Raw genomic sequence first — 15,691 nt, forward strand, 5'->3', positions numbered from 1 at the left:
TGGGAAACCCTGGCCCAAGGCTCTTGTCCCCCTGCTGCAAAGCCAAATTTTTGAAATGCTGAGGGCGCTGCCAGGTCTGGAGGGGTACGGATGCTGTGCCTCTGACACCTCTCAGCATGGGGGCCACCCTGGCAGCTCAGCTGCCACCCTGTCACTCCCCACACCAGCTCCCAGCCTTACCACTCAGCTCGGGGGAGAACAAGGGTGCAGTCCTTCGCTTAAGGATTTCTCCAGCTCCTGTCATGGTCCCAATGCAGGGGACAGTGCAGAAACCAAGATGTGAGGCTGAAACTGGTGGCCGGCGAAGCCTCATCCCCAGCTGGGGCTCCTGGCAGCAGGTGGCTTGAGTTGACACAAGTGAAAGCTGCCCACCGCGGTCCCCAAACCACAGTAATGAAGACCTGATACCTTCTGTGAACCCACACGGGCAAGCCCGGCAGCCCACAGGGCTAGGGCAGCCACAGGCACCTCCAGCATTGCAGAGTGCCTTCGGAAAGCAACACTGTGTTTCCCAATCCAGCTGAAAGCTCCTCAGATGTTCTGCTGCTTTGATTATTTGACAGATCATGTTTTTTAAATTATTCTTGTATAAATATTTACGCGTTTTTACAAGAACCATGCTTTGAGCAACAGGCCATGGCAGAGGAAGGGCCAGAGGGGAGGTGGCTGGATGCTGGATTGCTCCATCCCTGCTTCGCAAGGTCAGCTGGGGGCTGAGTCACACATCCCCGGGGCCCTGAGACAATGAGCACTGGGTGCTGAAAGGCCCCCCAAAAAAGGGTGGCTGGTTGGTGTGATCCTGCCCCTTCCCATCACTCCTCCAAGCTTTCCTCTCCCCAGGGAGCAGAGCCTGACCAAGCACCGCACTGTCCATGTGCCGAGCCGCCTGCTGCGGGGTGCACGTTGCTGCTAGGAGCCCCGTGCAGCCGCACACGTGCCCCCGGGTGGTCCCCAGCCTCATGCTGAGCCCTTTTCTCTGGCTAGGTCTGAAAAATGCCTCCCATGGCTACTCTGAGCTGAGAAAGTCCTTTTGTCACCCCACCACTGGGCGGCAAGAGGACACATGGCTGCCAGCAGGACAGAGACCCCACTCCTCTGACCCCGCTCCCACCCTGGGTACTGCCCCTCTGTCCCCTGCTCCCACCCCATCACTGGACCCAGCCCTGGCACCCCAGGCCAGGTCAGGAAGAGGCGGTGGGTGCTGAGAAACCCCGCTGGGTGCTGGGAAACCCTGCTGGGTCTCCTGGAGAGTGAAGGGGGTGGGGTGGGGGGCTCTGTGGGCTGCTGTAGCCCCCCATGTCTGCTCGCAAAGCCCTGTGGTTGGGGCGGCAGGCACAGTGGCTGCAGAAAAGCCCCCGCTGTTGTGGGGACCCTCCCCACCAGCCCCATCGCGCTCCCCAGGCCGGTTGCTGTGGTTTGGGGGAAGGATGAGGGCAGGCTCCCCCTCTCCTCCCCTCCCCCACTCACAGATGGGATCCACAACCCAGCCTCCTGTTTTCCGCCGAGCTCAGCAGAAATTCACCCAGAAGGTCAGTGACCAGAGAAAGGGATGATCCATCATTAAATAAATTGTTTTCATTTCCCAGGATAAAGGGGAGGAAAAGGCCGGGGGGGGGGGTGTTGGACCGGGACTGAAAAGAAAAAAGAGCACAAGGCAGGAAAACCACCCCCTGCGCTCCCTGCCCTTAGCAGCCTCGGTTCCTTCCCTGCACTCTCGCAGGGCTTTTACAGCCAAAGCTCTTAATGTGATTATAATAATTATTTCTTTCCTAGATTTTTTTTTTTTTTAATAAACAGCCTCTTTTGAAATGTGACTGGAGGAAGCCAACGCTCCAGCTGAGGCCTGGCCCAGAGGAAGGAGCAGGGGGAGCGTGCGAACGCGCACGGATGTGCAGGCCAGCGCGTGTGTGCGGAAGCGCACGGGCACCCGTGGGGGTACCCTGGGGAGGGGGCTCCGCTGGAGTGTGCGAGCACACCCAGGGCCGTGAACCTCCCACTTCCCAGGGACGAGCAGGCAGGGGGGTCGTCGCCATTCCTCTCAGTCCAGGTGCTCCACTGAACCCCACCTTGCACCCCCGCTCTCCAGCTCCTCTGTGTGGTCCCCCCCCAGCTGTGGGGCCAGGCTTTGAAATCTGTTGAAAAGAAACCCTTTTTGCCAAAATAAACAGCCTGTCATGTTAAATTACTCTCCCACTCTACCTCTCCTGGCTGCTTTCCCCCTTCCCATCCCAGCCTTTTTGCCGGGGGCTGTGCTGCTCCAGGCTGGAGGCTCACGGGGTGCAGAGGTGCCAGCGCTGGGGCCAGTATGGAGCTGGGGCGCTGGGCAGAGCATCACCCACCTCCTGGATCCCGGTCTCCCTGTCCACTGTCAGCTCCTCCACCCTCCAGCTCAAACTCCTGACGTCTTTCTCCTGGGTGACAATGGCAACATGCTGGGTCCCCAGGGTTGGCAGTGACACCACACAGGGGCAAGCTGAGTGAGGGACACTGGGGGCTCACCTGCCCCTAACATGGCGAGTGCTCCCATGCCCCTGCATTTTTTGCTCTCTCTCGCTTGTTCTTGCCTTTATTTTGGGGTTGTTTTCTCTCTCCCGTTTCTAACTGAGAGAAAATTCATAGAACTATAAAATGCCGGGATGGAAAATGAGCGATTAGCTCATTCAGCCCAGCCCTTCTGCCAGTGCCAGGCTGTTCCCCGCCAGCCTCCCAGTGCCTGGTCCAGAGCGAGCGCCGTGCACTCTGGCCATGTCTCCCATGGCCCAGCTGACCTTCTTGCCAGGAAATGTTCCCATGTCTTGCCTCCAGCGGTGACGTGCTGTGTTTGCGACTACCACCAGGTATGGTTTGTCACTCTGGCGCTGCCCCGAACGCCCAGCCCTGTGCCGTGCCAGGCGGTGCCGCTCGCCCGCACACAGGGCACAGCCCAGCGCAGGGCCCAAGCCTCCCATTCTCCGCACAGAGCTTCTGCTGCTTCCCTGGGACACAGCCTCACCGCCCCCACCTGCACCAGCCCCTTTCCCTCCTGCTTGGTGGCATCTGCCTTTGCCTCCTCTGGTGCCCGGAGGGATGCCCGCGGGCACGGGGCGGCCACACACTCCACTGCCCCCAGGTAAAGGGCACAGTGTTGAGCAACCTCCCCCCAGCAGGCAAAGTACAGGCAGGGCCGTGCCCACCCCCGAGCTGCCTTCATGGCCTTGGTGCCTGTCCCCCTGCTTCGAGAAGGACCCTCCTCTGCATCCCAGCACCCCCTGCCCGCAGCTGCCCCCCATCCCAGGGGGTCTCCAGCTGCTCCCACCCATCCCAGCTGTGTCACCAGCTGCGTCACCAGCTGTGCTGCCAGCCGGCACCTCTCCCTGGCCAGCTCTTCCTCCTCCTGCCGTGCCTGCAGCAGGGCTGCTGCCTGCGGGGGTGACTGCTCCCCCAGGGCTGCTCCTGGGGCCTTGCCTGGGGGACAGGGCAGGAGGAAAGGGAAAGGAAGAATGGGAAAGGGGAATGGGAAAGGGAAAAGGGAAAAGGAAAGGGAAGGGAAAAGGAAATTGAAAGGAAAAGGAAAGGGAAAGGGAGAATGGGAAAGGGGAAAGGAAGAACGGGAAAAGGGAATGGGAAAGGAGAAAGAGAAAGGGTGAAGAAGGAAAGGGAAAGAGGAAGGAGGGAGGGGAAAGGCAAGGGGAAGAGGAAGGGGAAGAATGAAGGGGAAGGGGAAGGGAGAGAGGGGAAAGGAAGGGGAAAAAGAGAAGGGGAAGGAGGATGGGGAAAGAGAAAGGGAAAAATAGGAAGGGGAACAGGGAAGGGCCCGGCCTGTGGGAAGGGGCAGAGGGCAGCATTTTGCAGCATCCACCTCTCAACAGTGGCAGCCAGAGGTCCGGCAAGCGCAGGTGACAAAGCCTGGGGGTTCACTTGGCACTCGCTCCTCCCAGAAGCAGTGCTCCGCAGTGCTGGCAGCATCCGCCAGGGTTGTGCTGCGGGATCAGCCAGCACCCTGCCAAGGGGGCTACCGCTCCCCCACCAGCACCACGCTGCCCAGGGGAACTGACCCGTCTCCCCACCCTGATGAGCCTGACCTTCCGATGGCATTGCTCCCGCTTACAGCTCCTGCACCACCCCCAGGGCCTCCGCCAGTGTCCCTGCCAGTCACTGCCTGAAGGACTCACATGGCTGCTGCCACAACAGGGACACAATCTGTGACAAAGTGATGCTCCTAAGGTAGGCAGCAACCCCGCCAGCAGGGAGCCACGCTGCACCATGCCAAGGAAAGCATGGCCTGCAGCTCTCTGTCCTCTCTTCCCTACACTGGGTCCTGGAGTGGTTGTCTCTCCTGCCTGGCTTGGGCTCAACATCCTCCAGGATGAGCTCAGACCCCTCTGTTGGGGAGCGTGAAGCCCCCAGGAGATCTGCTTTAGCAGCAGGGAGTCCTGCTGCTTTCGGCTCCTCACAAAGACACCAGCCAGCTCGTCCTCCCTGCATGATGGGGGAGAGCAAGGCTGACCTGGACATGCAGCCCTGGCAGGGACAGTAGTCACTGTGGGGGACTGAGGGCCTCCCGCTCAGGTGGGGTGAAACCAGGAGTGCAGGGCTTGGGTGAGGAGACACTGTCGGGATTCTAAAATCTGGCTGGGGCTTCACAACCCTGGGCATACTCAGCCTCCGAGCAGTGAAGAGCCTGGTGCAGGCTCCTGCTCTGTGGCTCATACACCAGGTGCATGAGCATGCTCTGCAGGTTCAAGTTCTGACCCTGCCCCCTTCTGGAAAGCAGCCTTGGCTCCCTGGAGCTCAGCTGGTGGAAGGACAGATCGCCATGAGGGACAGACCCCTGCCTGGATGGTGGCACCTCAGCCACTCGGGACTGAAAGAGGCATGGGGACAAACTGGAAACAACCCCAAGGGGGTCACTTGGGCTATATAAAAGGGCCACGCAGAGCCTGAGCCACAGGAGGTGGGAGAACCAGTTGTGAGCCCCGTGGGTCTCTCTCCCCTCCCCAGTGCCCCACGCTCGGCTGTGACTCCCCTTCCCTCATGGGGTCCCACTGCCATGATGTCTCCGGCCCTCCCTTCATTGCTCTGACCAAGGGCTGGAATGGTTTGTAGGGAAGCCTGGGACAACTGGACTGTGCTGTCCTGCTAGGGGAGCCTCGCTTTCTGCTATGGGCTGGAACTACTAAGAGCTCCGGCACAGGATCCATGAAACCGGGGAAGCTGCCCCAGCGAGGGCTTTGCACGCACGCCCCTCTGTAGATCTGTGGGAGATGCTGGAGGACTGAGCGCAGGTATGAGGGTACAGCCAGAAAGGCTGCGCAGAAACAACAGCAGGCTCTGCCCTGCTGTGGCCGGAGCTGTCCTAACTGGGGCAGCCCAGCAGCTCAGTCTGTCCCAGGCAGCTCTCAGGGGGCAGGAGGCCGAGACACCCCTCGGGCGGGAGCACGGACCCAAAGCGGAGCCCTCACCTCCGCAGCATCTGCTCCGCCCGGCAACGGCCAGGCCGAGGGACGCCACCCCTGCCGCCACAGGCCTCTCCGCCCCGCTGCCCAGAGGTTTTGGGGCTGAAAGCGCCGGTTTTGCTGCTCTCCCCGCGGCGAACGGTGCTGTCACGAAACAGCCATGCCGCCGGGGGGGTGAGGGCGGGTCGCGCCGGCGCCATGGCCACCGCAGCTGCGCGCTTCCGGCGGAGCGCGGCCCGGCGTGCGGGGCGCGGCCCGGCGTGCGGGGCGCGGCCCGGCGTGCGGGGCGCGGCCCGGCGTGCGGGGCGCGGCCCGGCGTGCGGGGCGCGGCCCGGCGCGCTTCTGGCTGGCTTGAGCCTGAGCTTGGTGGAGGTGCGGGCTGAGCCGAGCGCCTGCATGGCGGGTGTGGTGTCCCACAGCCCTCCCACAGCCCGCCCACAGCCCCGCAGCGTGGCCAGGCACGGGATGCTGCTCGCAGCTCCCGTGGGCGCAGCCGTGCCCCGGCAGTCCCAGGCAGCTGTGCCTGCAGAGCCGAGCTGAGGCGGGGCTGGAGGGCGGTGGTTCCCTCATCTGGCGCTGGCTTCAGGTGACGCTGCCGGCACGCAGCCCTGGCGCTGGGAGCGGCGCAGGGCACTACAGCATTGTCCTGCTGTCACCAGCTGGTTGAGCACCCCTTGTCATCTTTCTGGGTTGACAGGAGGGCCGCGGTGTGACCTGGTACCCTGCCCTGGGTCTGCCCTTGGGGACACGCTGCTCCTGACACCTCTCCCTGGCTCTCGCCCAGCGGTGCTCGTTGCCGCCCAGCCGCAGCTTCCCTCCACCCATTGCGCGGCTCGCAGCCCTGCCCGCCCTGCCCACACATTTCCAGCTCTGCTTGCAGCAGGCTCGGGATGGCCGCAGGGCTGCCATGGCAGCCAGCGCTTCCCGCTGGCACAGCTGCCTCGGCGTGATCGTGTCCCGTGAGAGGCAGCGGCTGGAGCATTTCCAGAGGGCTGAGGACATCCTGCTGACCCTGCTGGAAGGTGTGCATGCCCTGGAGCCCTGCTTCCTGGTGGACTATGCCAGGAACCTGGAAGCCTTCGAATTTGCTCTCTGTTCCTCTGAGGATGCTGTCACCGTGGAGGTTCCCCTGCGGGTCGATGGCGATGCCCTGCGGGTGCTGGCATGCCAGCCTGGGGACTCCCCAGCCGGGAACCATTCAGGGCTGGGCACCTGCTATCTGGAAGTGCCCTCTCCAGGGACCGACTTGGAGGACTGGACCAGCACTGTGGGTGTGATGGAGTTGGGTGGTGGTGCGAGGTGCCTGGCTCCCGGCAAAGTCCTCCAGCACCTGAAAGAGCTTCTTGTTTCGGCCATCGTGCAGTGCCAGCGTCACTTCCTGCTGCAGCCAGGTGCGTATGCCGGCGGGGCACGGCCCCAGCTGCCCGCAGTGCGGCTGGGGAGCCCAGCTGGGTGCCGGTCCCTGCGCAAACGGGCTGGTGCCTGTGTCCCTATGGCCCAAAGGCTGCACCGGCGAGCCAGCGCCCTTCCATGTGCTGGGACAGGCTTTGCCCTCAGCTAAGGAAGGGGAGATGCAAACCACTCGCTGCCATCCTGCAGCATCAGGGTCGTCCTCAGGCATCTTCACCCTGGGCTGATGGCAGCCTCCATGGGGGGTGGCAGGTCCACGCGGGGTTCACCCACTCCTCTGGGTGAAGACGCTGAAGGGAGTGGAGCATCTCCCATGTGAGGAAAGGCTGAGGGAGCTGGGACTCTGGAGCTTGGAGGAGACTGAGGAGCTCTTCTTGGTGACAACCACTGATAGGACAAGGGGCAATGGGTGCAAACTGGAACACAGGAGGTTCCGCTTGAATATGAGAAGCAACTTGTTCGGAGTGAGGGTGGCAGAGCCTGGCCCAGGCTGCCCAGGGAGGCTGTGGAGTCTCCTTCTCTGCAGACATTCCAACCCGCCTGGACACCTTCCTGTGTAACCTCATGTGGGTGTTCCTGCTCCATGGGGGGATTGCACTGGATGAGCTTTCCAGGTCCCTTCCAGTCCCTGACATTCTGTGATTCTGTTGTGAGTCCCCAGGAAGGGTTCACTCAGGGACTTGACATGCTTGGCTCACCCTAACTGTGTTCCCCCCGTCTCTTCTGGCCTCTGAGTGTCCTTCACTCTGGAGGAGGCTGTTTGGAGGGTGAGCTGGAGGCACCTCAGGTCTGGACCAGGCCCCTTGGGCACGGGTCTGACACTGCGCACACACAGGGCTCAGCTAGGAGCAACGTTCCTGGGAATGACAGGATGGGGAAAGGACCCTGGGAATGCCTGTAGGGGTCCTAGCAGCTTCTTCATGCATTTCCATCTCCAAAGGTGCTTTATAAAGTAAATCTCAGCCCTGATGGAAAGGTGATGTGAGAGGACCAGCAGGTCTGAAAGTCTCTTAACCCAGCCCCAGCAAGCCCACCATTCCCTCCTTCCTCCCCAGCCAAACCAGAGCCCTTCGTCTTCCTCTGCCCCCACAACCTGAGACCTTTCCTGGTCCATTCCTCTTGGATCATGTTGCTTTTCTTGGCACTGTTCAGCCACCCAGTAGTACAGCCCTGCTCAGCCGCTCGAGGCTTCCTGCAGTGCCCACACCCCGACCTGGCCCCGGGCCTGGCTGGAGCGATGCTCCTCCCTGAAAATCACCCCAGCAGTGCTTGGAGAGTAGCTTTCGACAGGGAACCGCAGCCAAACCGCAGCATTGGAAGGGGATGAGTTGAGTGGGGTGGGACGTGCCCATGCGCGTTGTGACACATACCTGGTTTGGCTTGTGGGACTGGCTGTGGTGAACCCCTAACCGTGGCCAAACCCTCCGCACCTAGGTGATCTCAGCGCTGAAAATCTGCGGGAAGATGCTATGGAGCTCTCGCTGCTGATCTGCGGCGGCTGGAAGACTATTCGCTTTGACATTGTCCCCGTGGTGAGGAAGTGGCAGGAGCCGCTGCGGCTCAAGGGGCGGCTGAGTGACAGGGGCTTCCCTGCAGGCAGCCTCCGGAGGGCCACCCAGGAGGCCCACTTCGTCCCAGCCTCCCCCCACTGCTGGAGGTGAGCAGCTCGTCTGCACACATAGTGGGGCAACCCTGCCCTGGGGATCCCACCTGGCTGGCATCGCTGCTGGGTGTAGGCAAAAAGGGGATGGGAAAGTGGAGGGACATGTCAACCAGTGGGTGAAGTCACTCCCTCGTGGTGCTCAAACCTGCCACCCTGTGCTGGAGGAAAAACCTCAGCCAAATTTCGGGCAGCTCAGGGAGCGGGAGAGGAATGCAACTGAAGAAGCAGCTATCAGATTGAACCCTGGCCACATGGCAGCTCTCAGATCCCTGCTCCACTTCAGGAGCGAGCCCGGGCACCTGGCAGCAGCATGGCGACGAGGTGCCTCCCCAGGCGGGCTGTGGGAGGGAGTGGGGCTGCATGACACGCATCCTTCCTGCCAGCTCAGCCACCCGGCCCCAAGGAGGGGCTGAGCATCCGGCTGGACCAGCTCAGACTTATTTTGGGCACAATGTGGTCCAGCCAGATGCTTGGCCACTCCTTGAGGTCCCATCCAGCCTCCCCTCCAGGGCAGCCTGCAGCCCTCTCTGCTGCATGTAGGGAACTACAGCCCCACTGGCACTGCTGCATATCCATCCTCCTTGTCACTGGAACCCACTTTCTCTCACCAGATCCTCCTCTCACCTTCCCATCCTGAAGCTGCTTCAGGCAGTGGACATGCTGAAGGGACCTCGTCTGGACAGCCTTCGCGTGCTCAATCAGATACGCAGCCAAGACTGGGGAGAGGAGGGTGGCAAAGGTGGTCTTACCTTCAAGCACCTGAAGGTATGTAGGTTCTGCTGGTGGGACAGCTGTTCCTGGGGCAGGCAGAGCCAAGGCTGCTTCCCTGCATGCCACCCTGGCCAAGTCACTGCTGGAAGAAGATCCCAAACAGCAAACCCAAGTGCCTACAGTGCTTTGTGAAGCACCAGCCCATGGCTGTGTCTGGGGAGGACAAACGCTGCTGAACATGATCAGAGGGACTAGGTCCTTCTTCTTGGCAAACAGTGGGCACTTGCTGGATTGAATCAGCAACCTCCAGCCTTAAACACCCTTATCATTAAGAGCTGGGACTCTGTGCCTACTTGCCAGGCATCCCCGGGCACCGGCCGCTGGTGCCTGCAGGGGCCATGCTGGGGACTACACTGCTGTGCCTGCCGTGCCACCCGTTGTCCTGTGCCCTGGCATGCTGGGAGGTGCCAGTGCAGGCCTGAGGGTGGTGTTTCCTCTGAGAAAAATCCTCCTTCTCTCCCTACCCAACCTGTTTCCAGCACTCTGGACCCATGCCAGCTGGTGATGTCGGCTGGGAAAGGGGCCATGCCAGGGACAGCACCTGGTGGCACAACCCAGGTGGGTGCTGCCATGTGGCAGCTCTCCAGGCTGGGGTGGAGAAAGAGGCCAAGTTGTCTTCTGCTGAGAGAACAGCTCGAGCTCCAAGTAACCGCAGATCCTGTGGGTTTTGCTTTATGTTGCTTTCTTTGATTTTTTCTTTTCTTTTTTTTTTTTTTTAAAGGGCATCTGTCCTTCACAAAAGCTCTGTCTGCTCCAGCCCACTGTGGGCAATGCCTGTTACACCATGTCACCTCAAGGCATCCATGCTGGGCCGTTAGCCAGCACAGTGCTGAAGAAGCTGGCATGGCAGTTGCTGGGGTTTCACCTGCCTTTCCAACGGCTGATGGAAACCACAAGCAAGGATTTTTACTATTGCTATGTGGAAAGCTTGGACGTGTTGGTTCGAAGCTGCTGCAGAGCTGGGACCTGCCTTGGAGCTGAGATGGGAGCTCTTTGGGGAGTGAAGCAAAGGTTCAAAACTGAGGGCTGGTGGGGCATTGGCCACACCGTCAGCAGCCAAAGCAGCAGCTCTGAGCAGCTGTGCAGTCCTAGGCTGCTGAGGACGTGATGGCCGTGGGGCTCAGCCCCACGGGCAGTTGTGCAGTGACATGCAGGCTGTGGAGTCACAGCCTTTGCAGCAAGTGTCTGATCCTACACACTCCCCTCCCTCCCCACAGATGGTGCTACTGTGGAGCACGGAGTTCTTCCCCTCCCCAGAGGACTGGCAGGACCTGGAAGGCTCGGTCTACAGGCTCTTGGTGATCCTCCTCCGCTGCCTGGCCACCCGGCGCCTGCCCCACTTCCTGTACCCAGAGGAGAACCTCTTCCAAGGAGACCACCCAGACTTCACCTCCCTCTACCCTAAAGTGGAAAGCTTCGCCTGGGACCCCCAACGCTTTCTCCACTTCCATTTTGACCTCCCTGTGCACACAGAGGGCTGGAAGGCAGACCCCAGAACTCAAGCCCTCTTACAGCTCCCTGCCAAGGATGGGTCCTACTGGGACACAGCCTATTTTGACATCCTGCTCAGCCAGGTAACTGGGACCAGAGATGCTCAGCTGGTCTCGTGAGGCAGACCGCAGCAGTGCCAGAAACCACCAGGGCTGGGCAGCTCAGGATGTGCTGGAATTTGCGCTCCATGGCCCTTGTGAGCCATGGGCATGTGCTGTCCAACACCAACGGGCAACAGGCGATGCTGGGGTGTGGGGCTCGAGCAGAGCTGGACCCCTCTCCCCTCACTCCCCATCTGCCTCTGCTTAGTTCCAGGTGTACCGGATCCAGGATGGCGTGCGCCACTCAGCAATGTCCCAGCTCCTCTCCAAGATCCGGCAAGAAATCCCCCAGCAAAGCTGAGCAGGACCCCGCTGCCACCCCATCCAGGTGCCTCAAAACTCGAGGGGGTGCAAGGCAAGCTACAGGACCAGGGAACAGCACACTGCCATGTTGCTTTATTGAGGGAAGATGGTACTGGGGGGGGCAAGTGCACATCTGCTGCAGCTGGGTGAGGATGGACAGCCTCTCAGCTCCCCTGGTAGAGCTGGGTACTGGGGTGGATGTTTCATACCGGGGTACCTAATCAGGGGGGGATGGCTGGTGTCCTGCACAGCTGGGGGGTGGTGCGGGGATGGCCAAGGGTGATAGTGGTGGGAAGGGAAAGGAAGGGACCTGCAGTCGCATTCTGCATCCAGCCCTTGTGTCAGCTTACAGTGGAGTGCCATGCCCTGGGGGCAGGGGTGAGGGAGCAGCTGGGGGGGCAGGCCATCAGGGTGAGGAGTGACCTTGTGTGGGGACAGGGAGAAGGGTTTGTGAGCCATGTCCCACGTCTGCTGAGCTGCAGCCCTCACCTCCACATCTCTTTCCTCCTCTGGCTTGGGTTGCTGGGTGTTGCAGTGTTTCCTGCCAGCCCTCCGGGGAGGCGGTGCAGCCGCTCTGTGTGCCAGCTCCCTGCAGCCAGGCACGGGGGCAGTGCCGCGCCGCCTCGTCTGGACACCCCCTTTGCAGGGGTGCTCACAGCCGGCTGCGGTGGCAGCGTCTGAGGGCGTCTCGCAGGCCATGCAGCACACGGTCCACGTTGCTGCTGGTTGAGTTGCAGCCCATGAGGCCGATTCGCAGGACCTGAGAGGACAAGGGCGAGCATGTCCCTGCAGCACCCACCTTTGCGGCTGTGCCTCAGCACCATCTCCCTCTGGGCAGAGTGGCCAGTGGCACAGTGCAGGCTCCGGCATAGAGCAGGGGGCGTGCGAGGAGCGGCCACGCGTACAGCCAGGCGTGAATGCATGTGCCCAACTCCCCGCTTGCTCCTGTTTAACACATGGTTCCCCAAAAGATGCGTCACTCTGCTAATTATGTGTGCGGTTATTCAATTACGTTCGTCAGTTGTGTGTGGTTAGGAGCCACTATGCATTGCTGCAGGTGATGGGCTGCATCCAGTGTGTGTTTGCTGTTTGCAGTGAGAGAGCACCAAGTTAATCGTGGGATGTGCTACTGATGGATGTGGCTGCAGTTGCCTTTGATGCACAGCCAGGGGCTGCTGGAGGGTGAAGGTGCTGCCCACCTTGCCCACTGAGGGGCCCAGGCCCCCGGCGATCTCGATGGCATGGTTCTCCATGAGAAAGGCTGTGATGTCCTTCCAGTTGTAGCCCTTGGGCACCCTGACAGTGGTGATGGTGGGAAGTCTTGCCTTCTGGGGAAGAGAGAAATGGGGTAAATATGCAGCTTCCTGCCTGTGGCCGCGTCCCCTGGTGAGCCTGTCACCCTGCCAAGAGAGTATCACTGGGGGTTGAGTTTTTTCTGCAGCATCAAAACTCACCCAAGCCCATCTCCAGCCGCACATGGCCATGTCCTGCCCCTGCCCTCACACCATGGTGGTGGGCTCGCCCCACACCCACCTCCTCCTTCACGAAGAGCTCAAGCCCCAAGTCCTGCAGACCCTGGCACAGCTGGGCACAGTTGGCCCGGTGGCATTCCCACGAGCTCTCCAGACCCTGTGGGCAGAGAGGAGGACACAGAAGGTCCCTGCAGCCTCCTGGCACCCACCAGTCCCCCAAGCCCCACCAGCACTGCCGGTGCCCCCCGGCCCGGCCGGCACCGCTCACCAGCTCCGCCAGCATGGCCAAGCCTTCACGCAGGCTGAAGAAGCTGTTGATCGGTGCTGTGTGGTGGTACCTGCAAAACCCAAGGGGCAGCTGGGTGCGTTTGGCAGAGCTCGCAGCGATGGGGGAGCAGGGTGCGCTGCGCTCCCTCCCCTGCAGACACTGCAGAGTGGTTGCAAATTCCCCAGGGCCTCTTTGTGACCAGCCAGCAGGGTAAGGGGGAGACAGGGCCTGAGTGTCGCAGGGTGGGCAGGCCCCGAAACGGGGTGAAGGCTGCAGAGGGGACGACTGCATCCATGTGTCCTGGGACAGCCGGCCCTCACCTTCGTGGCTCACCGTCGCAGCCCCAGTAGTTTGCCAGCCAGCCCATGTCCAGGTAGAAGGACAAAGGCTGCGTCTTCCTCCTCAGTATCTTCTCCCTGGAGAAGTAGAGTGCAGGGGTGGAGCTGGATCTTGACCCTGCCAGCTCCAGGGTGGGGTCCACCAAAAAAAGTGCCAAGCTTGGCTCCAGTGCCAATCGCTGCCCAGGGACTGGTTGGGCTCCAACGCCATAGAGCTGCTGCTGGGTGAGCTCCCCAGAGTGGGGCAGGAGCAGAGAGCTGGCAAAGCCGGGGGGTGGGGTGACAGCCTCCCCCAGCCCCATTGTCTTTTCCCCATAGTGGGACCTGGCTGCCCTTACCTGGCTCGCTCGCTGAATGAGATGGGCGCGCTGCCAGGGGGGGCGTTGAGGACTTTCTGAGACCCCGAGTATAGGACGTCGATCTCTGCCCGAGAGGAGAGGAAGCTCCTTAAGAACTGGGGGCTCTGAGTGAGGACACACTGAGCCTCCCCAGCCCAGCTGCAAGCAGCAAATGGGAAGCACAGGGTGGCACATGCTGTGGGTCCTGCTTGTGTTTGGCCAGCTTTAGGGGACACCCTGGTGCTGCTGATGGTGCCCCGCAGGAATTAGGCTCTCTGGCTGCAGAGACCAGTTTCTAGTGCTGCCAACCCAAAATGTGGGTGGTGGGGCTGATCCCACTGCCCTCCCTCATTGGCCCAGGTGTAAAGCCCCCTTGTCCCCTGGGTGTCTGTGATGGCACTGTGGCTCTCACCCTGCTGGTCCATGAAGATGGGGGCTCCCCCGAGCGATGCCACGGCGTCCACAAGTAGCAGGCAACCGTGCCTGTGGGAGGACAGAGCTCAGCCTGGTGTCCCTGCCACCTCACTTCCTCCAGCTCTGGCAACCTGGTCACACCAAGGTCGTGTGTCTCACTGGCACCAACCACTTGCAGCACAACAGAGGCAGAGGAGAGCCCAGGCATGCAAGTCCCCATGTCCCAGTCCCTAGCGGTGACCTTGGGGTACCACCAGCACCTGCAGGTGCCCGCCGCGCACTGACCGGTGGCACAGCTCGCCCAGCCCCTCCAGCGGCTGCAGCACTCCCGTGGAGGACTCGCCATGGGCGATGAAGAGCACCAAGGGCTTGTGCCGCACCAGGCCCTGCGTGGAACAGAGGGGAAGGTGACGGCTCCTGGGGTGTCTCACACCCACTGCCCTGCACTGTGGCCAGCACTCACCTCCTCGATGTCCTGTGGGGTGAAGTACTCACCCGGGGGCTTCCACAGCTCGCGGACAACGGCTCCTGAGAGGGGTTTGGGCAGAGGGAGAGTGAGGTTTGGGCATGGGTCTCCCTGGGCAGCCACCCGTGCCAAGGGGGAATTGCTCATGCATGAGCCAGGAGCGCAGCCACCCACAAGGGTCTGGCCTCCTGTGAGTTTGCCCAGTGGAAAAGCCATAAACCACTGTAGGTGGAGAGAAGTCACCCTGGAAAACTTCTGGAGCTCTCTCTAGCTGCAGAAGTTGTGTCACCAGTCACTGCCACCAGGATGGGGGCAGCAAGTCAAGGGTCACATTCTGGCATCCCCCCCTCAAGCCCCACCGTTGCCATCTGGCTGTCCCCGGCATACCCAACCTCCTGGCAATGTCGGCGGCGCGTTGTCCCCAGATGCCGTTGACAGCCACCAGCGCAGTGTCACCATGCTCCAGGAGGTTGAGGAGGGCAGCTTCCATGGCACAGTGGCCGGTGCCGCTGATGGCCAGGGTCAACTGGTTTTGTGTCTGGAAGGCGTACTGAATGCCCGCCTTGATCTCATCCATCACCTGCGGCAGCAGGAGCCCAAGTGGCACCGCTATTGCCCTCTTTGCCCAGGCAGAGCTGTCCCAGCCCCCCGTGGGGGGTGAGGGAGAGGAGGGCAGAGGAGGAAGGCTGGGCCAGGGCAGCTCACCTGCAGCACCTCGGGGTGCATGTGGCCCAGGAGCTGCCGGCCCCCTGCAGCCAGGATGCGGGGGGGCACATTGCTGGGCCCCGGCCCAAGCAGCAGCCTCTCCGGCACAACCAGGGGCCGAAGCAGCCCCTCGGGTTTGGGCACGTGGAGCAGGGTGGTGGCCATGGTGTGCCTTGCCGCCCCCAGGAGCCGAGCACGGAGGAGAGGAGCAGTGGAGGTTGCCTGTGCAGCACCCAGCACCGCAGCGCAGCGCATCCCGTGCCGGCAGTGTCCAGTGTCCCCGTGGACCCTGACCATGTGGCTCAGTGCTTCCCCTGCTGCCTGGACTCTGCCCTTGGCCGCCTCCTTATCTGGTTAATGTGCCACCAGAACCGTCCCTGCTGTCTCAGCCCCCTCATTTTGAGGGGTCCCCTTTGCTAGTGCTGAGGGGGTTGCTCCCCAGGCATGCCAGCCTCTGGGACTGGCAAGCACCCACACAGATTCCGTCCCCATGGCTCCCAGGACAACATGGTTGGT

At 61.6% G+C, this 15,691-nt stretch overlaps 2 protein-coding genes across 2 annotated transcripts; one reads left to right on the forward strand and one right to left on the reverse strand.

Annotated features, from left to right (window-relative positions):
* Positions 1 to 6,342: 6,342 nt before the first annotated feature.
* MAB21L4 (mab-21 like 4) lies at positions 6,343 to 11,328 on the forward strand (the record flags this gene model as incomplete). Its single annotated transcript, XM_082056022.1, has 5 exons — positions 6,343 to 6,826; positions 8,280 to 8,502; positions 9,120 to 9,273; positions 10,497 to 10,853; positions 11,080 to 11,328. 5 exons carry the CDS (start codon positions 6,343 to 6,345, stop codon positions 11,170 to 11,172), a joined length of 1,311 nt encoding a protein of 436 aa, XP_081912148.1. The 3' UTR covers positions 11,173 to 11,328.
* Positions 11,329 to 11,543: 215 nt separating this feature from the next.
* AGXT (alanine--glyoxylate aminotransferase) lies at positions 11,544 to 15,430 on the reverse strand (the record flags this gene model as incomplete). Its single annotated transcript, XM_082056394.1, has 11 exons — positions 11,544 to 11,934; positions 12,374 to 12,502; positions 12,708 to 12,803; positions 12,915 to 12,984; positions 13,235 to 13,330; positions 13,591 to 13,675; positions 14,003 to 14,073; positions 14,290 to 14,390; positions 14,468 to 14,532; positions 14,858 to 15,050; positions 15,176 to 15,430. The coding sequence occupies 11 exons, from the start codon at positions 15,428 to 15,430 to the stop codon at positions 11,827 to 11,829; spliced, it is 1,269 nt and encodes a 422-aa protein (XP_081912520.1). The 3' UTR covers positions 11,544 to 11,826.
* Between the last annotated feature and the right edge of the window lie 261 nt (positions 15,431 to 15,691).

The sequence above is a fragment of the Streptopelia decaocto genome (assembly GCF_964273445.1).
Source record: "Streptopelia decaocto genome assembly, chromosome: 6".
NCBI lineage: Eukaryota > Metazoa > Chordata > Aves > Columbiformes > Columbidae > Streptopelia > Streptopelia decaocto.